Source organism: Sus scrofa, chromosome 6, assembly GCF_000003025.6.
Source record: "Sus scrofa isolate TJ Tabasco breed Duroc chromosome 6, Sscrofa11.1, whole genome shotgun sequence".
NCBI lineage: Eukaryota > Metazoa > Chordata > Mammalia > Artiodactyla > Suidae > Sus > Sus scrofa.
In genome coordinates, this window is record NC_010448.4 from 75,592,707 (window position 1) to 75,617,229 (window position 24,523).

Consider the following 24,523-nt stretch of genomic DNA (forward strand, 5'->3'; position numbering starts at 1 on the left):
CGAATCAGAGCTGTAGCTGCCAGCCTACGCCACAGCCATAGCAGCGCCAGATCTGAGCCTCGTCTGCAATCTACACCACAGCTCACAGCAACACCAGATCCTTAACCCACTGAGCAAGGCCAGGGATTGAACCTACAACCTCATGGTTTTTAGTCAGATTCATTTCTGCTGTGCCATGACGGGAACTCTAGTAAATAATTTTTTAGTGCCTCCCCTCATTGTGATTAATTGATTTATTTTTATAGCATATGGGAGCTCCTGGCATATGGAAATTCCTGGGCTAGGAATTGAATCTCAGCTGCATCTGCGACCTGTGTGGCAGCTGTGGCAATATTGGATCCTTTAACCCACTGCTCCAGGCCAGGGATTTAACCCTTGCCTCTGCAGCAACTGGAGCTGCTGCAGTGAGTTGTTTTGTTTTGTTTGTTTGTTTGTTTTGCTTTTTAGGGCATATGGAAGTTCCCAGGCCAGGGGTCAAATCAGAGCTTGCAGTTGCTGGCCACAGCCACAGCCATGCCAGATCCAAGCTGTGTCTGTGACCTACCCTGCAGCTCATGGCGACGCCAGATCCTTAACCCACTGAGAGACCAGGGATCAAACCTGAGTCCTCATGGATACTAGTTGGGTTCGTTACCGCTGAGCCGCAACAGGAAATCCTGCAGTCAGATTCCTAAAGGCACTGCACCACGGTGGGAAATCCCACCCCCCTTTTTGTTTTTAAATTGATAAATTACGTGCACTGAAAAGGTAGTGTAGTCTAGTGGTTCAGGGAACAGGCTCTGGAGCCAGGGTGCCCTGCTTTGAAACCAAGCTCTCAGTTTACTAGCTCTGTGGCCTTTGGCAAGTTACATAACTGCCCCAGGTCTCCATTTCCTCATCTTTAAAATAAAGATGATTCATAGTAGAATCACCAGTCATCAATCAGAGTTGATTCTTGGCAAGGAAAGTACTTAGTGCCTGGCACCAATAATGCCTATCTTTATAAGCCTTAGCTGTTAGTTTACACTGCAAGTCATATATACAGAAGGAAGAGATAAACAAATTCTAATAGTTTCCTGCTACACTCCCATGAGTGTTCCCATGCATGATGTTCCTGCACGCCCTGCATGGGTGGAGACCACTAATGGAACAGGTGTCATGCATGCCACTTGTGGGCCCCTGGGCTCCAGGCAGGGCCTGGGAGGCTGGGTTTTGGTTTGGGGGGCGGCTTTGATGACACCCACCTCCTGACCTTGCCCCCTCCCCAGCTCCAGGGAGCCCAGCGGAAGCTGCAGGAGCAAGAGGGCGAGTTCCGGACCCGCGAACGAGGCCTGCTGGGCTCCCTGGAGGAGGCACGCGGCGCCCAGAAGCAGCAACTGGACCACGCCCGCAGCCTGGAACAGAAGTTGGAGGCTGCTCGGGCTGAGGCTGCGAGCTGGGGCTGAGACTGAGTGCGGCTGACGGCCGGGCGCAAGGCCTGGAGGCCGAGCTGGCCCGCGTAGAGACGCAGCGGCGTGCGGCTGAGGCCCAGCTGGGCGGCCTGCGCTCTGCCTTGCGCCGGGGCCTGGGCCTTGGCGGGGTGCCCAGCCCGGCCCCCCGGCCCGCGCTGGGCTCCCCCATCCGGAGTGCGCCTGCGGGAGGTGAGTGAGCGCGCAGAGACGGGGAGGGTCAGCGGGTCTAGTTCGGGTCTAGTTCGGTGCCGCCTAAGAGGCCGCCCTTGGCGGACCTGCCCCGCCTTTGATGACCAGTCTCAGACCCCGCCCCTTCAGCCCCTCCCTGTCTCCTTATTGAGACCCGCCTGCCTGGGCCACGCCCCCTGCGACCCTTTCTGGCCCCCACTAGACCACGCCCCCTCGCTGAGGTGGATCCGCACACCCTAGATTGCTGCTTTTTAAAGGGCGTGGAGGATAGAGGATGTCGCTTCTTTTTTTTTTTTTTTTTTTTTTTTTGTCTTTTCTAGGGCTTCATCCGCGGCATATGGAGGTTCCCAGGCTAGGGGTCTAATCGACCTGTAACTTGGGATCCCAGCAGTATCTGCGACCTACACCACAGTTCACCGCAACGCCAGATCCTTAACCAACTGAGCTAGGCCAGAATCCACCCGCAACTTCATGGTTCCTAGTCAGATTCGGTAACACTGAGCCACGACAGAAACTCCGGATGTCGCTTCTTAATGCCCTTAACTCCTCTAAGTCTTTGAGTCTCCAACCTCTGTAACTGATGCCTGCCCTCTCTCCATCAGCCCTTCATCCTCTTCATTCTCCCGTTGCTGGTTCCACACCCCTCCATACCAGGCCTATGACCCCATGTCTCCCCCAGACAGACACTCAGCACCTCCCCCCTTCCAGAAACTTCCTCAGAAGAGAGCCTCCTACCCCCACCTGCTGCTGAGGCTCCGTGGATGACGGTGGGAAAATCAGCATTGTGCTTCAGCAGGCGCAAGCAGCCTTTTAAGAAGGAGCCTTCATCTTGTCTCATCCTGACCCCAATCTCACCTTGATTCCTGGGCCTGAAATAGAATCTGCAGAATCTTAGAACTGTGGGAAATTCACTATGAGACATTGGGTTGTTGTCTCTTCAAATCCAGAGATTTAGCCCCAGGATCACATTAGTCAGTCAGTTACTGTATATATTAAGCACATGCTATGTACCAGGTACAGTTTAAGTAGTAGGGATGGGGCAGTAAACAAAACTGACAGGTGTTTCTGCTTTTATGGAGCTTATGGTCTAGGCTTTGGAATAGCAGACAATGAATGTGATATATAAATTAAACATAGAATGTATTCAGAGTTCCTCTTGTGGCTCAGTGAGTTAAGAACTTGACCAGTATCCATGAGAATGCGGGTTTGATCCCTGGCCTTTCTCAGTGGGTTAAGGATCCAGTGTTGCCGTGGCTATGGTGTAAGTCCCAGATGTGACTCAGATCCTGTGTTGTGGTGGCTGTGGCCTATTCCTGCAGCTGTAGCTCTGATTTGACTCCTAGCCTGGGAACTTCGTATGTCATAGGTGCAGCTGTTAAAAAAAAAAAAAAATCTAGAAGTGACATTCATGGAGATGGAAAAAGATTAGAGGTTACCAGGAGGTGTGGGGACGGAAGAATTAGGAGTATGCTTACTGGTTACAGAGTTTGTGATTGTGTTCATCTGCTAGGGCTGCTATAGAAAAGTACCACAATCTGAGTGGCTTAGACAACAGAATTTTTTTTTTCTTTTTTGCTTTTTAGGGCCGCACCCATGGCATCTGGAGGTTCCCAGCCTAGGGGTCCAATCAGCTACAGCTGCCGGTCTACACCACAGCCATAGCAATGTCAGATCCGAGCTACGTCTGCAACCTACACCACAGCTCATGGCAGCACCGAATCCTTAAACCACTGAGCGGGGCCGGGGATCGAACCCGCCACCTCATAGTTCCTAGTGGGATTCGTTTCTGCTGTGCCACGACAGGAACTCTGACAACAGAAGTTTATGTCTCACTGTCTTGGAGGCTGGAAGTCCAAGGTTAGGGTGTCGGCAGGGCCATGCTTCCTCTGAAGTTATCAGAGAAGAATTCGTTCCAGGCTTCCTAGATTCTGGTAGTTCCTTGATTATGGCAGCATCTCCTTAGTCTTCACACAGAGTTCTCCTTGAGTGTGTGTCCAAATTCCCCACCCCCCCTTTTTTGGTCTTTTTGGGGCCGCACCTGCAGCATATGGAAGTTCCCAAGCCAGGGGTCGAATGGGAGCTGCAGCTAGAGACATAGCCACCCAGATCCAATCCTCATTGGTGACCTATGCTACAGCTCACGGCAGCGCTGGGTTCTTAACCCACTGAGTGGGGCCAGGGATCAAACCTGTGTCCTCATGGATCCTAGTCAGGTTTGTTACTGCTGAGCCGTAATGGGAACGCCATATTTCCCCTTTTTATAAGGACACCAGTCATATTGGATTGGGGTGCACCCTCTTCCAGTATGACCTTGTCTTAACTAATGACGTCTGTAACCACCCTATTTCCAAATGAGGTCACATTCTGAGACATGGCAGTTAGGACTTCGACATGTGAGTTTTGAGGAGATAAAATTCAACCCATAGTAGAGGTGATGGAAAAGATTTAGAAGCAGAGAGTGGTCGGAGTTCCCTCATGGCCCAGCGGGTTAAGGATCCGGTGTTGTCATTGCTATGGCTCTGGTTATAACTGTGGTGTGGGTTCGATCCTCGGCCTGGGTACTCCCGCATGCCTTGGATGCAGCAAAAAAACAAAACCCCCAGAGAGTGGTGGTATATAACAGCGTGAATGTAATTACTGCTGATAAGTTATGTGTTCAAAGGTGGTCAGAAAGGCACATTTTGTTATGTGTGTCTTATCCCAATACATTTTTTGAAGATAAGGCCAAGGCTTGGGCTAGGGTGTTTGAAGGGGAGACAGAGAGAGCCTTACTGAGGGGGTTGTGGGTAAGGGAAGGATGGAGAAGAGAATGAAGACAAGTGGCAAGGTCTGAGTGTGAACAGCAAGGGCTCCAGAGTGGCAGGAGTGTATAGTGAGCGAGGTGGAAAGGTGTAGGAGGGGAGGCCATGGGACACAGGACCCGCTCAGCAAGTCCTTTCAGGCCATTACAAGGATGTTGGCTTTACTCTGAGGGGATGGAGGCTCTGGGTCCTTTGGGTGCTGATGGAGCTATGGGGTAGTTTGGATGTCATGTTGGCAGAGGCAGGAAGATGGCTAAGGGCAGGCTGACCTCCTATCCTGCAGTTCCCATGTTGACCTCCAGGTGCCGCCCTATCTCTGTCCACCCTGCCCCCTTGTCATTGCCCATCATCTTCCAAGCAGAGTTCATGTTTTTTCTGCTGGTAAATAGGGGCACCTGGCTTCAGTCCCAGCTCTGCGTCTTCCCAGCTTTGACACTAAGCAAGTCACTTAACTGTTTTGAGTCAGCCCAGCCTGTGAAGGGGGAAGATTGGTCCTTACCTCTGGGGAATTCCTGTGAGGAATGCAGTGAGGTGATGTAGGGAAGCCTGGGTCCAGCACCTGGCACAGAGTCAGCGCTCAGTTCAGGGTGGTGTTGAGGGGATGGAGTGGCCACCCTTGGATTGGGCCCTGGATGCAGCCCTCATGGCACCTGTAGTCTGGGTGGGGAGGCAGACAGGGGACCCCCACAAGGGTGGGATGAGCTCATTCCAGCCTGGGGTCAGGGAGGCCTCTGGGGAGTGATCTTTCCATTTAAACCTAAAGGAAGGGGCCAGGCAGAAAGAAGCCATGGTGGGGGGGATGAGAACAGCCTGTCCAAAGGCCCCAGTGCCTTTGGTTTTTATTTGAGGAGGGCGCACCCACAGCATATGGAGGTTCCCAGGCTAGGGGTTGAATTGGAGATGTAGCTGCCCACCTACACCACAGCCATAATAACTCCAGATCCAAGCCACGTCTTCAACCTACACCATAGCTCACGGCACTGCCAGATCCTTAACCCACTGAGCGAGGCCTGGGATTGAACCTGCATCCCCATGGATGCTAGTCAAATTCATTTCTCCTGTGCCATGATGGGAACTCCCCCAGTGCCTTTGTAAGAGGGAATATTCTAGAATATGGGAACTATAGATGTTATGAAGTGACCAGCTTGTAAAGGGAGATGCTAGGGTGGGCAACAGGTGATGTCAGAGAGGTTTGGTTTGATTCTGAGGGCTGATGGGGGGCAGTGAAGGGTTAAGGAAGAGGGTGAAGGGGCTCTTTCTGTGGGCTGCTGGGCACAGCAGGGCTGGGCGAGATACGTTAGGAGCCTGCGGGCACCAATCAGGCAGGAGAGGCCGGGGCTCCCGTGTTGCTGACCACGTCTTCTCCTCTAGGAAGTGGGGAAGGGCTCAGCAGCCCCAGCCCTTGGAACGCAGCCCTGGGTCGGAGCCACCATCCCCAGGACCTGCCACCTCCCCAGCATCTCCAGACCTGGACCCAGAAGCAGTGCGGGGTGCCCTCCGGGAGTTCCTGCAGGAGCTGCGAAGCGCCCAGAGAGAACGGGTGAGGGGGAGTGTCAGTGGCCGCAGAGGGAACCCGGCGGCCGAGGGCCCTGTAAGGGGCTGCAGGTCATCAGAGCAGGGGTCTTTCCTCCCCCCTCCCCCCATCACTGGGGTTGCAGGATGAACTCCGGGCCCAGATGAGTACCCTGAGTCACCAGCTGGCTGAGATGGAGGCCGAGAGGGACAGCACAGCCTCACGGGCCAGGCAGCTGCAGAAGGCTGTGGCCGAGAGTGAGGAAGGTGAGCCCGACGCCCTGGGTCCTTGCTGTGCTCTCTTGTGCTCTCAGGCTGTGGATTGGCCTGAGCAGCCTCTGTGTCTCTGCCCTGGCCACCGTGGCCTGAGTAGGGGCTGTCTTCTCTGGGGGACCCTCCCTGGTCCATCCCCACGCCATGTACCCTCCAGGGCTCAGAGACAGGCCCTGTGGTGGGTGGAGGGCAGGCCTGGTTCAGGTCTCGGGGCTGTGCCTGGCCAGGCCTGACAGCGCTGGGTGGGGGCCGCAGCCCGGCGCAGCATGGATGGACGGCTGAGCGGGGTCCAGGCCAAGCTGGTGCAGCAGGAGGAGAGCACGCGGCGCAGTGAGCGGGAGCGCCGGGCTGCGCTGGACCAGGTGGCCACGCTGGAGAGGAGCCTGCAGGCCACGGAGAGCGAGCTCCGGGCCAGCCAGGTAGGTGGGAGCTGAGGGCCAGCGGGAGAGGGTGGCGGGTACCACATGTGCCTGAATGGATGTCTCTAAGATTGGCCGTGTGCCTGGTCTCCCATCATCCACCGAAGTGACTGGCCTGTGACTTTTCAAAAGCACATTCAGGGAGTTCCCGTTGTGGCTCAGTGGTTAATGAATCCGACTAGGAACCATGAGGTTGTGGGTTCAATCCCTGGCCTTGCTCAGTGGGTTAAGGATCCAGCATTGCTGTGAGCTATGGTGTAGGTCGCAAACGCAGCTTGGATCCCATGTTGCTGTGGCTCTGGGGTAGGCCGGTGTCTACAGCTCCGATTTGACCCCTAGCCTGGGAACCTCCATATGCCGCGGGAGCGGCCCAAGAAATGGCAAAAAGACCTCTCCCCCCCAAAAAAAAGCATGTTCAGATTTCATCATCTTGTTCCATATTGAAATCATTAAGCTCAAGATCTAAGGACCTAGGTTCAAGCCCATACCCTGCTGTGATTCTCCTCTTCATCATCTGTAAAAGAGGGCACCACCTGGAATTCCCCAGTGGCTTGGTGGGCTAAGGATCCAGTGTTGTCACTGCAGTGGCTCAGGTTGCTGTGGTGGCTTGGGTATGATCCCTTGATCCCTGGCCCAGGAACTTCTTTTTTTTTTTTAATGGCCACCCCTGTGGCATATGGAAGTTCCCTGGCTAGGAGTCAAATTGGAGCTGTAGCTGTGGGCCTATGCCATGGCCATAGCAGCACCAGATCCAAGCCATGTCTGTGACCTATACCACAGCCTGTGGCAACACCAGATCCTTAACTCACTGAGCGACGCCAGGTATCAAACCTGCATCCTCATGGATCCTAGTCAGATTCGTTTCCACTGAGCCATGATGGAAACTCCTGCGCATGCACTTTGAACACGTGGCTGGTGCTCAGGGAACCTGTTATGTACAGCCACATCCATGGTGTTCTGGGAGTTCTATGTGTTTGGGGGGCATCTGTGTGCGTGTGTGTCTGGGGCAGGAAATACAGGCCCTGGTGGTGACGATCCAGGTTGCTGAAGCCTTGAGCCCTTCTTGCAGCCAGAGGCCACCCCCCCTCCTCCGGCCTTCCCTCCCCTGGCCCTCTACAACTGCTCACAGCCCACCCTCTCGCCTCTGGCTCCAGGCCGAGCTCGAGCTGGATTGTTGTGTCTGCGGCTCCAGCTCTGGCCTCGGGCCCAGCCGCAGGGGCCGCGGGAGGAGGCCAGGAACAAAGCTGGGCAGGAGCCAGAGTGGGGCTGCTGAGCCCAGACATGGCAGGGCTCGGGCTCTGAGCAGCGTGGAAGAGGGGCCAGGCCTGGGAGGCTGTGGTAGTAACGCTCCTACCCCACCCCGTCCCTAGGATGGTTATGGGAAGAAGACTCCAGCCTGTCCCCCTGCCCTGTCCCCAGTCCCTAAGTTTCCTTGTAAAAGGAGGTGGGGGTAATCACCCCCTACAACCCAGTGGGGCCCAGGGTTCCTGTCCCACTCAGCCCAGGTCCCATAGGCAGCTCTGGGCCTGCCTCTGGAGAGCATCGCGGCAGAGCCAGGTAGCCCTGGAATCTGCATTTTGACAATCCCCTGACCCCCAGGGCTCTGTCAACACCCAAGTTGGGGAAGCCCCGGGCCAAGCCCGTCCCCCCACCATACAGATGGGGTAGAGCCCAAGAACAGGGAGGAAGGGACGGTCCTGGGTCACAGTCTTTTAGACTCGGGCAAAATGGAAAGGGCTCTGGGTCCCTCCAGTCATCCTGTGAACATGTGGGGAGATGGAACCCCCGGAGGGTCGGGGGCCAGCCGTGAGTCACACAGCCAGTGGCTGGACCAGCCCCTTTGAGGCTGCTCCCCACTTTCTCCTAAGGGTCCCAGGGGAGGTGGGAGGCGTGGGGTGGGCTGCACTGCTGAGGCTGGGCCCTCCCCCACACCCATAGGAGAAGGTCAGCAAGATGAAGGCCAATGAGGCAAAGCTGGAGAGCGACAAGCGGCGTCTGAAGGAGGTGCTAGACGCCTCCGAGAGCCGCAGCATCAAGCTGGAGCTGCAGCGGCGCTCGCTCGAGGGGGAGCTGCAGCGCAGTCGCCTGGGCCTGAGCGACCGGGAGGCCCAGGCCCAGGCCCTCCAGGAGCGGGTGGACTCCCTGCAGAGGCAGGTGGGTCCCCTCCCCCAATTGCAGGCTCCTCTACTGCACACCCTTTGCCGAGGGCGTTATGAGGGCATGTGATCCTCCTGATAACCCTACGAGGCAGGTATCATCACCCCAATTTGCAGATGGACAGATGGAGGCTCACAGAGATGTCATTGCCTGAGCTCACACAGCTAATAAGAGGCAGAGCCGAAAGTGGAATTTAGGATTGTTTGATGATAGAATTTGCCTTCAAAGGAGGCATGTATAGGACAAGTTAGAGACATAGATTTTACTCATTTCCCTCTTGGCCTTGGCTGCCAGGAAGCTCAGCTCTAACTGGAATGTTCAGTAATTCTAGGCTTATGTTGTCACCCACCTAAGTCAAGAACACAGGAAATGTCAGTGCTGTGTTGGTTACCTTTTTTCCTCCATAGCGGGCAAGAGGGGAATGAGGGGGGTGGGGGAAGAACACAGGGTCTGAGACAACAAGGGTGATGGCACTCTGGGTGAGGGTAGTTAACTGGCAGTGTGTCAGGGCCCAGGCTGCAATTGGCTGAGCCAGTCTAAGCACATGGGAACAACAGGTTCAGTGATAAAGGCCTAGAGAGAGGGAGCAGGGGCTTAGGTTAAGCACGCCTGGCACAGCTGGAGCAGAGCCACTAGACCATCCTGTCTGTTCCAGCAGGTGGCAGACAGCGAGGTGAAGGCGGGGACTCTGCAGCTGACGGTGGAGCGGCTGAGTGGGGCCCTGGCCAGGGTGGAAGAGAGCGAAGGGGCCCTGCGGGACAAGGTGCAGAGCCTGACAGAGGCTCTGACCCAGAGCAGCGCCAGCCTCACCAGCACCCAGGACAAGAACACACATCTACAGAAGGCCCTGACTGCCTGTGAACATGACCGCCAAGTGCTCCAAGTATGGGGGTTCCAGGATCTGACTGCGGGTGGGCCCAGTGAGAGAGGCCACAAGGCAGGCTTGGAGGCCCTGGCAGACTAGCCCAGCGAACAGGGGGCTGTGAAGCCAGCAGTCAGTGAGAGCTGACTTTGAGGGAGGGGTGGTCCCAATAACAGCATCAGCTAATGAGAGGCTCTAGGGGGAGTGGGCCCAGGCCTCCTAGGACAGGCTGAGGGACCCAGGGGCAGGCTTGTGGGGAAGAATTGGGGTCTGAGGGCTCCCCACCTTGTGTAGGTCAGTGTGCAGGCTATGGGCCAGGCCTGCTGTCAGGCTCACTCTCCAGGAGAGATGACTACCTGTTTGATGGGCTGTGAACCTGGCTCAGAGGTCCAGAATAGAGGGCAGCCCCTTTGCCTCGGGGCTCCCAGCCTGGCACCATCAGCCTTTGTTCCCAGGAACGGCTGGAGGCCGCACGGCAGGCCTCATCCGAGGCACGGAAGCAGAGCAGCTCCCTGGGTGAGCAGGTGCAGACTTTGCGAGGCGAGCTGGCGGACGTGGAGCTGCAGCGGGCAGAGGCCGAGGGCCAGCTACAACAGCTGCAGGAGGTGAGGGCCGCGGGGGGCCCTTCCATCCCCAGGACCTTCCCCCCCACCCCCACTTTACCCAGACCTAGGCCCAGCTTTCTGTGAGGAAGCCTGGTTCATTCATCCATATCCCCATTATACAGATGGAGAAACTGGGGCCCAGAGAGAACTGTCTGGCCTCTGGTGACAGTGCCCCAATGTGGGCATCATAATTGCCTTGCCCAGCAAGTGGGCACAGCAGGCCAGCATCATCAACCCTAAGCATCAGGTACACACCCTGAGGCCCAGAGGGATTAGGGGCTCGCTGGCTTCTGCTGCAGGTGCTGCGGCAACGGCAAGAGGGTGAGGCTGCGGCCCTGCACACGGTCCAGAAGCTGCAGGATGAGCGGCGGCTGCTGCAGGAGCGTCTGGGCAGCCTGCAGCGCACCCTGGCTCAGCTGGAGGCTGAGAAGCGGGAGGTGGAACGGTCAGCCCTGCGGCTGGAGAAGGACCGGGTGGCCCTCAAGAGGACACTGGACAAGGTGGGCTGTGCCCCTGGGCCTGTTCTTCGCTTCCTCTGAGTCCTGGCCATGGTTGGTCCCAGCTGTGTGTCCTTAGGGTCGGGGGTCGGGGGCCCTCGGGCCCGCCCCTCCTACCCTGGCCCTGCTACCTCTAACCCATCACCCCTCTCTGAGCCTCCCCCTTTCCCCAGGACCTCCCTCCTTCCCTGGGCACCCTGATCCCCTCCTGCTCTCCCGCGCAGGTGGAACGGGAAAAGCTGCGCAGTCACGAGGACACGGTGCGGCTGAGTGCAGAGAAGGGCCGCCTGGACCGCACGCTCACGGGGGCCGAGCTGGAGCTGGCTGAGGCCCAGAGGCAGATCCAGCTGCTGGAGGTCTAGCCCTTGCCCATCTAGCCCTTGCCCACCCATACCCTCTCCCTCCCTAACCCAGCTCCACCCCTGCAATCTACCAGCCCAGACCCTTGGAGGGGTGCCCAGAGCCAGGTTCCAGAGGGAGGGGTCCTCCCCAGAGTGGAGAGAAAAGAGATGCCAAAGACCTGTCAGCACAGGCCCTGTGCTCTCGTGTTTGTTGTGGACGTGGAGAGTAGTGCGTGTACGTAAGAGTTTCCTTGGGTGTGTAGCATGACTTGTGCACGGAAGTGGCATAGCTAAGTGTTAGGGATATAAATATATACAGGTATCTTTGTGTACAGATGTCTCCATGCGTGTAGCTATATGTAAAAGTATTGGGCTTTTGTACATATGCAGGCGTCCGTGTGAACACAAGTATTTATATGCTTGCTTTTATGACCGTATCTATATCGGTTTGTATTTGTGCTTGAATGTGTGTGTGTGTGTGTGCGTGCACGCGCATGCATGCGTGCTTGAGTGGGGTCACTAGGTACCCTGATCCAAGATTTGCAGGCCGGGAGAGCTGGAGGGTGGGCAGCAAACAAGAACCTCTTCTGTAGCCCTGCGTTGCCCCAAGGGGCCCTTAGGCTCCTCCCCCAGGGAGGCAGGCGCCTGACGGCCCTTCACACATATGCATGTGTGCGCACACATGGGCCCAGAGGCCTGACAAGCAGCCCCTCCCGCAGGCCCAGGTGGTGGCGCTGGAGCAGAACCACAGCCCAGCCCGGCTGGAGGCAGACGAGCAACAGCTGGAGCTGCAGCAGGAAGTGGAGCGCCTGCGCAGTGCCCAGGTGCAGACGGAACGCACCCTGGAGGCGCGGGAGCGGGCCCACCGGCAGAGGGTGCGTGGGCTGGAGGAGCAGGTACTCAGGCCTGGTGGTCTCTGGCCCTTCCCCGGGATGGGAGCATAGAGCTGCGGGAGAAGGAGGGTGGGCAGAAGGAGGAAGAGGGAGGGGAGGAGGAGGGCAGGGAGAGGGCCGATGGTAACCTCTTGGGTGCAAGTGGTCCATGGCACCCATCACTGAAATGGTCCGGGTGGATCTATGCTGGTACCAGCCGTGGCTGGACAGAAGCCCAAGTAGTGTCATTGGAACTTGGTCCCCTGGCCATGACTTCATGCCCAAGAAGGCCATCTCCTTGGGTGACAGAGGTGCTCTCTGCAGCTCCAGCCTCAGGTTGTGCTAGCAACCCAAGGTCCCAGGGGAGAGAGGGGCCCTTTTTCCTGAGGGCCCAACCGTCCCAAGGATGATCCTCATTGGCCAGCTGAGATTGCAGGCCCCCTGGAGACCACCTCTGCCCTGATCATGGCCCCCGGGCAAGGCTGCTCTGATCGCCGAGGCCTGGGTCACAGGTCCACCCCTGGAGTCAGGCTAGCATCAGGCCTATCCTGGCAGTGAGAGTGGGGATGGGTGGCTCCCAAAGAGATGCCATGCAGTCCAGAGACACCCAACTGCTCCACAGAGCAAAATGAGAAGGGTAGGAAGTACCCTGGCTCTCTTTTTTGTTTTTAGGGCCGTACATGCAGCAGATGGAGGTTCCCAGGCTAGAGGTGGAATTAGAGCTGCAGCTGCTGGCCTACACCACACCCACAGCAACACAAGATCCGAGCCTCATCTGCAACCCACACCACAGCTCATGGCAACGCCGGATCCTTAACTCACTGAGCGAGGCCAGGAATCAAACCCCCATCCTCATAGATACTAGTTGAGTTCGTTACTGCTGTGCCACAATGGGAACTCCTACACCGGCTCTTAATGAGACCTGGGTTTCCCTGAAACAGGCAGAATCGGGTCTCTTCTGGAGTCCCAACTATAGCTGAGACTCCATCAGTCACTCCGCTTCTCCAAAACCAGCCTGGTGCTACCTCCTCTCTCTTCTCCAGGTGTCCACCCTGAAGGGACAGTTGCAGAAGGAGCTTCGAAGGGGCTCAGCTTCCTTCTCCCTCTCCTCCGGCCCCCCAGAGAAGTGAGCACCCCCATGGCAGCGTCGTGGAGAGTAGGCCCAGGGCTCCCTCGGCACAGTCCATCCAGAGCCTCAGCACAGTCCACCCACAGGAGGAGCCGGCGAGGTGGTGCTGGGGGAAGGGGGTACCCGAGGACCAGGCCAGACCCAGCAGCGGCCTCCCAGCCTCCGTAGAGCCCCCTGTCCTTTGTGGGCCCCACGTCAGGCCAGCCCCTCCCCTGGGATGAGCCCCCGTGGATCCTGTGAGATCCTCCCTGAGCCAAAGCCAGCGGGTGGGGAGACCCCGCTGTCTCGGGCCAACCCTGGCGCGCAGGCTCGTGGGAAGAGGAGGGGTGTCCCAGCCTCGGGCAGGGCCAAGCACCCAGGCCCTCCTCTGGCTTCCCAGACGTGTCTCTGCCTTAGCTCAGAGTTTATTAGGAAATTCCTGAGTTCAGAGTCCCTGTATTTTTATACCTTTTTACAATGTTAACTGTTCACAACTGTTGCGGTTTTTATAACAAGATTCCATTTTTAAGAAACGTCCGGATGTCCAGATGTGTCCCTTTACTATTATTAACCCACCTCCTCCACTTGGGGGGGGGACAGGAGGGCCGGAGGCCAGAGGGATGGGGTCGCTAGTGAGGGGCGCTCAGTGGGATGGCGGAGGCTTTAGAAAGGCCTGTGTTTGCAGGGAAGGAACTTACGCACCTCAACGGAGGGGCCTCCAGGGTCCTGGGCCCCCCGTCCCATTTTAACAGGCTTGGGGCGGGGACCCGGCCTTTCCAGCCGAAGCTTTCTGGCCTTTGGCTGCTCCTCCTCGGGACAGGGCTCTCCCTTTGGACAGTGACAGGCCTTTCAGACGGCGTGGTAAACCAAGTGCAGGCCTGCGAGTGGACGTGGGGTCCTGCCTTGACTCTGCTGGGTGATCCTGGGCAAAGCTGCTTAAACTGTGAGCACCTCAGTTTGCTCATCTGTAAAATGGGAACCTGCCTCTCAGGATGGTTCTGGGGAAGTACACACAGGAGGGGCTCGGTCAGTGTTTCTAAGGGGAAAGGCCACTCATCTCGTGAAGTCCAGCAGAGTCAGGTTCTGCCCCAGCCCTGCCTCTTAACGCCGTGGACCCCAGGGTGGGGGCCTCTAGGCTCGTCTTCCCTGTCTGTAACGTAGGAATATGACCTGTTCTTGCCACACAGACCTCGTTGGAGGGTTAAAGAGGGCTGTGTGCTGAGCCTCCAGGCAGAGCCTGCTCCCCACATGCTGCTCAGAGGCAGGTGTTACAAGGGCAGGCCTGTTTCAGCCCCCTGAACTGCACCAGCCTTCCCGCCCCCCACATGCCCTTAACAGCAGAGTCCGTTAACCTTGACCCCTGCCTTATACCCAATAGACACCCTTTTGCTTCCTCAGGGGCGGCCTCCCATCTTGCCTTGCACCCTCCTCTGGTGGCGGGGACTCAGACTCGCCAAGCAGCCCCGACAGTGAGAAAGCTGTATTCCCGAACCTTCTATCTCTGATATGATTCCCTACAACACACACACACTCTCACCCTTGGCAGGGGGCGCAGGCAGTTGTCCCAGCCCATCTTTCTGGGCAGGCCAGAGGCGTCACAGGAGGGTGAGGAGGCAGGGCCCCAAGCCACCTGAACATACCCTTCTCCCAAAGGGGCCGTGTAGCCTCTCAGTGCAGACACACAGTCATGGAGGCACCTGGCCATCTCCTCTGGCTCTTGACTGAAAAAGGGACTCTGAAGCTTTTGTAAAAACCTGTTTTTAATTTTGTATAAAACAAAGGTGGACTATGCCCAGGGCTGTAGGAACTCCAAGCAGACCAGCTGGGGGAGGGTCATAGCCTACCCTGGGGGCGGGGACTGCCCTCGGAGGGGGAGGGGAGGGGGAAGGGGGAAGGCATGTGAGGGGCCCATAGAGAGGCCTGGGGTATCCCCCGCCTGGGGGCAAGGCCTGGGCCTTGGGGAGCCCTGTTTGTGCTCCAGGGGCGGCCACAGATTGGGGAAGGGGCCCGAGGCCACCCCCAAGGCCACAGTCCTCTAACTTTTTACAGAATGACAGGCGAGGGGGGCTGGGGAAGAAAGCACCAGGTCAGGCAGAGCCTGGGGGCCCCAGATCTGCGGAGGGCCCAGGGCTGGGGCGCCAGCTCCACCCTAGCAGCCCCCGCAGCTCCTGGCGCAGGAGGCCGCCACAGACTGGCACAGGCCACTGCTGGCCATCACGCCGCACTTGGAGAACTTGTCACGACATAGGTCAGCTGTTGGGGAGGGGCAGGAAGGAGTAGAGGTCAGGGTGGGGCTGGGGGCGGGAACCTCTGCCCCATCCCAACCCTGGTGTTGGGAGAGGTTCTGAAGATAAAAAGCAGCCTGGGGGCGTTCCCGTTGTGGCTCAGCGGTAATGAACCCAACTAGTATCCATGAGTACGGGAATTTGATCCCCAGCCCCACTCAGTGGGTTGAGCATCCAGCGTTGCTGTGGCTGTGGTATAAGCCGGCAGCTATAGCTCCAATTCGACCCCTAGCCTGGGAACTTCTGTATGCCGTGGGTGTGGCTCTGAAAAGAGGGGGGAGAAAAGGCAGCCTGGAGGGGAACTCAGGATTCCCTGGAAGTTAGCCCAGCTAGGATGTGTTTAATAAACATCAGGTGGGAGTTCCTGTCGTGGCTCAGCGGCAACGAATCTGACCAGAATCCATGAGGATGTGGGTTTGATCCCTGGCCTCACTCAGTGGGTCAGGGATGCGGCATTGCCGTGAGCTGTGGTGTAGGTCACAGATGCAGCTCGGATCCCGAGTTGCTGTGGTTGTGGCGTAGGCCGGCAGCTACTGCTCTGATTCGACCCCTAGCCTGGGACCCTCCATAGGCCACAGGTGCAGCCCTAAAAAGATGGAAAAAAAAATTTTAATAGAATAAAATAAACATCGGATGGGTGGACACATGGATGGATGGTGAGTGGGGCTCGGGGGTAGAGATGGGAGGCCTTCCTACCTCGCAGGAGCTCCTCGTGGGCGCAGACGGTGCGGACACAGATCTCCTTGTTGACAACATACACGCGGCGGAGGCTGGGGGGACAGGGCCGGCGAGGTGTCAGCCCCACCCCCATCCGCCCCACTGGGAGCCCTGAAGGACCTCACGTTGGAACCAAGACCCGGCCCCCAGGCCTGGGCTTAACCGAGTTGAGTTCAGTTTCAGGATTCACTCTTTCCCCCACATGCCCACCCTGGCTGGAAGCCGTCGCTCCCGTCCCCGTGGTCCCCGCCCCAGTCCCTGCCTGTGCTCACCTGTAGAAGCAGACCTCATTGAGACACTGCTTGCAAGGCTTGTGTATGGAATAGAGGCGGGTACACGGGTACTGCTCCTCGCGGCAGTCTGTGTGGCAGGCAGGATCAGACCGGGGCTGCGGCGGGGGGCTCGGGGGGCGCGGGAGGGGGGCAGCCCCCACCCTTGCCCCTGGGAGACTGACTCTGAGAGCCTAGGTACCCCTGTGCCCTCGGACTGAGCCTAGGTGTGCGTGTGCACACAAGCACGTGCACACACACACACACCAACACACACAGCAGAGCTGGGCCTTCTGAGGCTGCCCGATTTTATCCGATATATTTATACATCCACACATTCACAGCCATGCTTAGAAGCACATATTCAAACACATGTAAGTTCAAACACAAATCTACACCCACACAGTCACAAAAGGCCACAGCCACCTTGCAAGTGGTCCGTGCACACGCAGACCCTGAGCTGTGAGACAGGGTCGCTCACACACAGGCTGGGTCTCAGGCTCTTGGCAGGGGCAGGCCCGCTGAGCCCGGCTGAGCCGGCCTGGGCTTCCTGCCCCGTCCTCGCCTGCCTCCAGCACCACCCTGCTGGCAGGAAGCCCCCAGCGAGCTCCAGCCCCTCCCCAGTGTCTGGGAGCAGAAGGCCCCTCCTGAGGCTGCAGCCAGTTTAGCCTCCAGCCGAGCCCAGGGGACGGGGCGGGGGGGGGGGGGGCTTGCCAGGGCTGCTGGGGGGTGGGGGGTGGCTGGAGTTGCCAGCCTAAAGCAGGGGCACATCTGCAAACTCCTCACCCCGTTCACCCCGCAAGAGCCAAAGGCCCAGTCGTGCATCTTCCCAATGCCGCACCCCCACTGCACCCTAACTTCCGGGGCCACGTCTGTCTCTCCAGTAGTTAGGAAGGCTCTTACCCAGAGGCCCAGGCTCCGTGGGCTCCGTCTCAACATGGCCTGGTTCTGGTGTCGGGGAGAGGTAGGCAGAGATTACTGGGAGAGGTATGTTCAGGGCAGGGTGGGGTTCCCGCTCCAGCCCTGGCCCGGGACCCCCCCACTCCCAGGGGTGACTGGGAGCATGTGGCCTACCTAAGGTGGGGGCTGGGATAACTTCCTGTTGGACTTGCTGCTGGGACTGGAACTGGAACTGCTCCTCTGGGGGCCGAGGCGTCACCTCTGCGACAGGAGATGATAAAGGGGTCTGCTCCCTCCTTCCCATCCCGCCCCCCCCAGCTCTGCAGGGACTCTCCACCCAGCTGCCTGTCCATCTATCCTGCCCCCAGCCTTTTACCTTGATAATCATAGTAGTCCGGGTTGTCTGAAAAGAAAGATGGATGTGGACTGGGGGGTCAGGCAAGCCCCCTGCCCTAGGGACCCCTCCCTGAGGTTCCCATGGCCCTACCTCCCCCCATCCCTGGCTGAGCTGTGCACATCGGGGAAGCGTGGGACTGAAGAAGGCCTGGTGGCAGGCAGGGCGCTTACCGATCTGGTCGCTATAGTGGGTGTACTGGACGTGGTCTGGGAACGGAGGCAGCGGGTCCAGGTCATACTGGCCCTGAGCCAGCAGGCCTGCTGTGGGGAGGCAAGGCTGAGTGGGTGCCCCGCCGTGAAGGGCAGCAGAAGCCCTGAGGCATTTCTGGGGAGGGCAGGTGGAGGTCCCCAGGGCAGCCCTGTAAGACACTGAGATCCTCAACAGACGCTTAGACCCATAGGGTGCAAACTCCTTCCTTTTTTTTTTTTTCTTGTCTTTTTAGGGCTGCACTCAGGCATATGGCTAAGTTCCCAGACTAGGGGTCAAATGAGAGCTGTAGCTGCCGGCCTATGCCACAGCCACCACCACGCCAGAGCCAAGCCACATCTGTGACCTGTGCTGCAGGTCATGGCAATGCCGGATCCTTAACCCACTGAGCAAGGCCAAGGATCGAACCCCATCCTCATGGATATTAGTCAAGTTCATTACCACTGAGCCACAGAGGGAACTCCCTTTATTTTTCTTTTGGGCCATGCCTGCAGCATATGGAAGTTCAAACCTCATCACAGCAGTGACCTGAGCCACAGCAGTGACAATGCCAGATCTTTAACCTGCTGTGCCACCAGGGAACTCCCAAACGCCCTCCTTGGCCATAAAGATCCCTAATATTCTCTTGGGTCACCTCACTGACCATATCCTACCCCTCTTCCCTGTGCTGGCCTCTTGGCTGCTCCTGGAACTCAGCGTGCTCCTGCCTGCCCCAGGGCCTTTGCACTTGACTTTCCCTGGGCCTGTGATCCTGATTAGTTTCTCCTCCTTCAAGTCTCAACTGAAATTTCAGCTCTGCTAAGTGGCCCTGGCTCCCCCCCACTCCATCTCTTCCTCCTGTTCATTTGCATCACAGCATGCAGCACAATCCGAGGTCTGTCACATCTCCCTTCCCTAAAAGCAACACCACGAGGGCACAGCTTAGTCTGCCTGCTTCATCCCTGTAGCCCCAGGGCCTAGCCCAGTGCCTGGTGCACAGTAGGAGCTCCATGAATATCTGTTAAATGAATGCATGTTAGACCTGGCAGGGCCTTTGTGATCCCAATTGAGAATTCATCATTGACTAACCTCTCTCCAAGGCCAGGATAGTACAAGTTAGGTGGGCCCTAAAGGGGTCTAGACCCAAGCCTCCAGACTTTCTGCCATGGGGGCCCCCATTCCTGCACATCGTAAGAAAAAAAGTATGGATCCTGGCCTGGGCCCACTCTCCAGAATCCTGCCAGTCCTCTGCTGGGGAGGGCAGGGGAGGGGCCCGGAGATGCCTCCAGACTTTGGAGGGGTTGGCCAGTCCAGGCTGTGGGCCATGAGGTAGGAGCCCTGGGAGCCAGGGAGCTTAGTTCCGGCCGTAGGGGCACGACAAGAGCTTACTGCCCACTCCCTCCCCTACAAACCTCACTCCCACCCGCATAAAGGGAGCCCCTCCGGCCCCAGAGCCACTCACTTACCAGGCAGGAACAGCAGGAAGAGGGAGGCAGCTCTCATGGCTACACAGTGAGGCGAGCTGGGCTGGTGTCAGGGGACAGCTGGAAAAAGAGGAGGGGGCAAGCTGCACCCCAGGCCACTCCTCCAGGGCTGCAGAGCCCACTCCTGCTCCCCTGGATTCAGCCCGGAGGAGGAGGGACTCGGAACAGAAGCCAGGCACACAGAGGGCAGAAGGCCATGGAGTCTGGGTCCAGGGGGGAGGGGACTACTTTGGGCTTTTAATTTTTTTGTCTTTTTAGGGCTGCATTTGAGGCATATGGAAGTTCCCAGGCTCAGGGTCAAATTGGAGCTGCAGCTGCCGGCCTACACCACAGCCACAGCAGTGCCAGACCCGCGTCGCCTCTGTGATCTACACCACAGCTCACAGCAATGCTGTTTAACCCACTGAGCGAGGCCAGGGATCCAACCCACGTCCTCGTGGATACTAGTTGGGTTCATTATTGCTGAGCCATAACGGGAACTCCTAGGGAGGGGATTACTTTGGAGGGAGCTCTGTCCCTGATGGCCCACCAGGTGTTCAGGTCCCAAGAGACTCCGCCTTCAACCTGGCTCCAGAGTTGATCTTGACAAACAGACCCTACCCTGCCCTGCTTGCTAAACAGACATTCCTTTTTGTGTGCGTGCCCACAGCATGCAAAAATTTCCAGGCCAGGGATCGAACCCATGCCACAGCAGTGACAATGCCACATCTTTAACACACTGAGCCACCACAGAACTCTAAAATGGACATTTCTTTCTTTTTTTTTTTAAGGACCACACCTGCGGTATATGGAAGTTCCCAAGCTAGGAGTCGAATTGGAACTGCTGCTGCTGACCTATACCACAACCACAATGCCAGATTCAAGCCATGTCTGCGACCTATACCACAGCTCACAGCAGTGCTGGACTCTAACCCACTGAGCAGGGCCTGGGCTTGAACCCACATTCTCATGGATACTAGTCGGGTTTGTTTCCACTGAGCCACAATGGGAACACTCCAGAAGGGACACTGCTAATCCCTTATCAGCCTGGCCCCTGCTCTCCTGGCCACACCCACGTCCACCCTCTGGTTGAGCCCGTCCCCGGGTGTCTAATGCACTGCTCATGTGGCTCCCTGACCCCGGGTCCATCCTTGGGACCCCAGCTCTGTCCAGCCAACATCACAGCCCAGACATAGCAGCCGGCCAAACACACCGCCTGCTCCCAATTAGCCCCTGGGCCCTGAACATCCTGCTCAGCAGGAAACCACATGTGTGCACGGGCCTTGAGGGCCCCCGGGGCAGCCAGGCCTGGGCAGGGCTCCCACTCCCAGAAGATCCTCTCCTGCCAGGCCTCCTGGCCTCCCAGGACCTGGCTGATTTCATCAGACACTCACGAGACTGAGGTCTATTTGCTGCAGCGGAAGCACTTAGGGTGGAGTCTGAGGAGGGTTACTCTGGACCCTAGAAAGGGCAGCCCTGAAGGCGACGGTGATGTCACCCAGCCCAGTGGTTCTGAACACCCTGACATTGTATGACAAGTGTGTGTGTGTGTGTGTGTGTAGTTTTGGGGGGGAGAGGGCAGGGGTCCATAGCTTTCACCAGGCTCTTGAAGTTTAAGAACTCTGGGTTGAGTCCAGCCTCCAGTCTTTGGCCCCACCGTGGACTTGGAGGAGTCTCTCCGTCCTCATGTCCAGCCCCAGCTCAGGGAAGGGCAGCCTCAGGACTGCCAGCCTCCTGCTGGGGGCGCTGGGAGGCTCATCCATCCAGGAGGGCCCCCTCCCCGCCACAACCAAAGGAGTTCTTCCAGAAGGCTAACTGGGACCTAACTGCTGTTCTACACCCCGCCCCCAGGAATCAAGTGAGACAGGGAGGAAGGGGGCCGAAATGCAGGCGTCTTCCCTTCCTCCCACCCGATTCCAAGGCTTCTGTGACCCCTGCTCATATACATTCAGCATCTCACCTCCTTTCTCAACCCGGTACTACAGTCAGAGGAGGTGGGTGAGGAAGCCCAGTTGTGGGGGAGGGGGGGGGCGGGGAGGGGAGATGAAACCTGTGACTCAAGCTGTCCCACTGGCAAGGGACATTTGGCTCCCACAGCCCCGTCTGGAAAACCCTTGGCCTCCCCTTGGTAGGGGGACGGAAAGGCCTGAAGTTTCTTCTTGGTGACTCCCTGCAAGGCCTCAGTGTGCCCTCCTTGCCCCCCAAGGCTGATGGCAGCAGGCCTGTGGGAGCTGTCACCAATCTGAAGAAGGCCCCAAATGGGGGCCTTAAGAGCTTGGTTGGGGTGGGGTTGGGTACCTCTCTGTCCCCAGGGCCCCTCCTAGGTCTCTCAGCCCTGCATGGACTCTTTTCTTGCCCAGAAGGTCCAGCATCCAGGCCCAGGCTTTCGGGAGTGGGAAGGGGCCCCAGGACAAGGGGTGGGGCTGTACAGAGGCAGGTCTCTGTGGGAGTCAGGGATCCCCCTAGGGGACCACACGTCCCATCACTTCTAGATGACTGATCGGATGGTTTGGGTGGGGGGAGGCCAGGACCTGCCTAGGAGGTCTGTTTCCCACCCCTGGCCCCTTCCACAGCTGGGATGCCCCTCACCGTCTGTGCCTGAGAAGGAGGGGGCCTAGCGGGACCTATTCGGAGCCCTCTGCCCCCACCCCCCCACACGCTCTCACTCACTCTGCAGGAGGCTCTGCCTGCTCCAGAGGCCGGCCTGGGGTCCGGGCGGAGGAAACCAGATGTTGCAGCGCCGCCGCACAGCTGGGAACAATCAGCCACGGAAACTTGCTGGGCGCGCTCCCTCGCGCCCTCCCGGTCTCTGATCTCTCTTTGTCTCTCCGCGTCTCTGTCTCCGCCGCTCCCGCCGGGCGCCCCCACCCCGCCCGGCACAGTCCAACCTCCCAGGGAGAACAAAAGCCGCCCCGACGCCCCCACCTCTGGCTCCCCCCAAACTCAGGCTCCCCTCCCTTCCCGTCTTCCCCTCGAAACCACCCCAAACTTTCCAAGTGTCCTCTTAGCATCTGCCCTGACGGCCCCAGGATCGGGGATCCCCGCTGCCGCCCCCAGGATCTAGGACGCGCAAAGCCCCGCCCCCCTAACACCCGGGGTCCCTCCGACGTCCCGGCCTGAGACCAGGGCCCCCCGAGCGGCCCCCGCCAGGTCCGGCCGCCAGGCCCCGCGCCTACCTGGCCACCCGCTCCGAGTCTGCCCGCCGGAGCCGCCCCTTTGCCCGCTCCGAGCCCCCCTCCGGGCCCCCGACGGGCCGGCGCCCGCCCTCCAGCCCGGATCCGCTGGGTCCTAACGCGAGCGCCGCCGCCGGGGCCGCCACGCCGCGCCCTCGGGTCTGCAACCCTCTTCTGGGGGCGGCCCGCGGGGAGGAGGCGCCCGCGGAGCCAGCCTCACGTCTGTGCAGCGCTTTACACCGCGCAAGGCGCTTTCTCCTCGCGTCCTCATCCACTAGGGCCCGCAGTCGACGTGGTGAGGTGGGCGGTTACCCGCATTTTACGGAGGAGGACACCAAGGCTCCTAAAAGCACGGCACCCACTCAGGGAGGCAGCCACTCAGGGAGAAATAAGCCTCGCTCTCCTGTCCTACTTCTGCCAGCTTCCAGGACATCCTCCCTGGCCTGGTTTTCCCTCTGCCTCTCCGGCTGTGCCTTCGCAGTCTCCTTAGCCAGCTCCCGGCCACAGCTGGCTTCCATAACCAGCATTTCTTTACACCCACGGGCTTCGGGCTGCCCGGCCTGGCCCCACAAAAGTCTCCAAGGCACATCAAATTCAACAAGGATCAAAGTCCAAATTCGCAACCTCTGGAGGGTGTCTCCATTCCTGAGTGTGCCCCCCCCACCCACGTTACCCAGGCTAACGCCCCTGCCCTCAGCCGCTGCAGCCAATCAGGCTCCCACCACGGATCCTGCCTCTGCCAGACCTCTAATCTAGGCCTTCTCCAACGGGCCCTGCCCGCCCCACTCACCTCAAACAGGGAAGGGGCGGGCAGGGACGCTTCCACTTAAAGACTTTCAGCTGCTTTCCTGTGATACCTGTGGCCCCTCAAGGCCCTACCTTTCATCACAGTCTGGCTCTGCCTCCTCATTTCCTCTGCCAGGTCTTCCAACAGCCTCAATGGCCTATTGGCAGTTTCTCATTAAGCCCCTTCCTCCACCTGCCACAGGGCCTTTGCTCAAGCTGTTGCTTCCTCCTGGAACATTGATGAGGTGGGTCTTCCTCCTTCAGCTTATAGATCAAACCCTTGCTTCCTCAGAGGAGCCTTCCCTTTCTCCCTGTAAGTGCTCTTAAGCATTTTCTGCTTTACTGTTTACAGCTCTTGCCCTCTGTCTGTGACCCTTTGAATCCTGCCCCTGTCTCAGCTGAGCGTGTCAGCCGCGTGAGGACAGGGACAAGGTCTGCTTTTGCTCGTCCTCAGTTTTTGCTCATTAGGCACAGTGCCAGGCTCAGAGCAGCTGTTTAGAAAACATTCGTGGAATGAATACATGGATGTACAGCAGATTCTCCTACAAGAGATGGGTGGGTGTGGGGGTTGCAGGGTCCTTGCCTCTGGGGCGGCCCTGCCTGGTCCCAGGAGGAGTCTAGGCCTGAGGCTGGAAGCCCAGGCTGGGAGCTGGCTCAAGATGCCCCTGGATTCAGAGCCTGGCCATCAGATCTCCTTGCCCCCCTTAGGCTGCCTATCCTTTAGACTCTGAATCCCATTAGGCAGGGCCTGTTTGCTGCATCATTTGTTCCCCAATGCTGGCCTGTTAAATAAATGGATGAATCGCTCTCCAGTGTCTAGGGCAGAACAGCAGGGATTTTTGTCACCTGGAGTGTGATGGGCCCCCAGGGCCAGCTCAGCCCTCCCTTAGCCCTTCCCTGCTGCCAGGTACAGTCCCACTAGAGTCGGAGAGGAAACCGCCTGGCAGAAATGCTGTCCTCTAAGCTTGACCAAGGGGGGAAACTGAAGCCCTAGAGCTGCCACCTCTAGTGTTCTGGCTCCCCCTGCTGCTTTTACCTGTTCCTCCGGCCTTAAGGACCCAAGCACAGGTGGCAGCTATTCAGGGAGAGGGTAGGAGGTGCCCACACTGTTTTGTCTTATTGGGGATTTGCTTCTTCCCTGCTTGCCCCTCACATCTCATTCTAAGCAGCACACAGGCAGGGGTCACATTTGTTTACTGCTGTAGCCCCCGTGCCTGGCACATGCCTGCCCAACATACGCAGGAATAATCAACTGGGGGTAGAGGAGGGATTCAAACCCAG

General features: G+C 58.3%; 2 protein-coding genes across 3 annotated transcripts in view; one reads left to right on the top strand and one right to left on the bottom strand.

Annotated features, from left to right (window-relative positions):
• Positions 1–13,599, top strand: part of CROCC (ciliary rootlet coiled-coil, rootletin) — a 47,748-nt gene extending 34,149 nt beyond the window's left edge. The window contains 13 exon segments of the mRNA XM_003127643.4: positions 1,248–1,407; positions 1,410–1,619; positions 5,792–5,818; positions 5,821–5,960; positions 6,079–6,199; positions 6,461–6,624; positions 8,563–8,778; positions 9,440–9,664; positions 10,099–10,248; positions 10,548–10,748; positions 10,970–11,101; positions 11,806–11,982; positions 13,002–13,599. Of these exon segments, the coding sequence (XP_003127691.2) occupies positions 1,248–1,407; positions 1,410–1,619; positions 5,792–5,818; positions 5,821–5,960; positions 6,079–6,199; positions 6,461–6,624; positions 8,563–8,778; positions 9,440–9,664; positions 10,099–10,248; positions 10,548–10,748; positions 10,970–11,101; positions 11,806–11,982; positions 13,002–13,088 (2,010 nt within the window). The 3' untranslated portion in view covers positions 13,089–13,599.
• Positions 14,809–22,974, bottom strand: MFAP2 (microfibrillar associated protein 2). Of its 2 annotated transcripts, none has more exons than XM_005665047.3 (10): positions 22,460–22,974; positions 21,954–22,034; positions 19,287–19,364; positions 17,805–17,891; positions 17,614–17,640; positions 17,412–17,498; positions 17,241–17,285; positions 16,341–16,428; positions 16,048–16,121; positions 14,809–15,319 (listed from the first exon to the last, which is right to left on the bottom strand). In XM_005665047.3, the coding sequence occupies exons 3-10, from the start codon at positions 19,321–19,323 to the stop codon at positions 15,216–15,218; spliced, it is 549 nt and encodes a 182-aa protein (XP_005665104.1). In that variant the 5' UTR covers positions 19,324–19,364; positions 21,954–22,034; positions 22,460–22,974; the 3' UTR covers positions 14,809–15,215. The 2 variants fall into 2 exon arrangements, with proteins under 2 accessions (XP_005665104.1, XP_003127692.1); XM_003127644.4 differs by having other exon boundaries at positions 17,805–17,894; positions 22,460–22,965.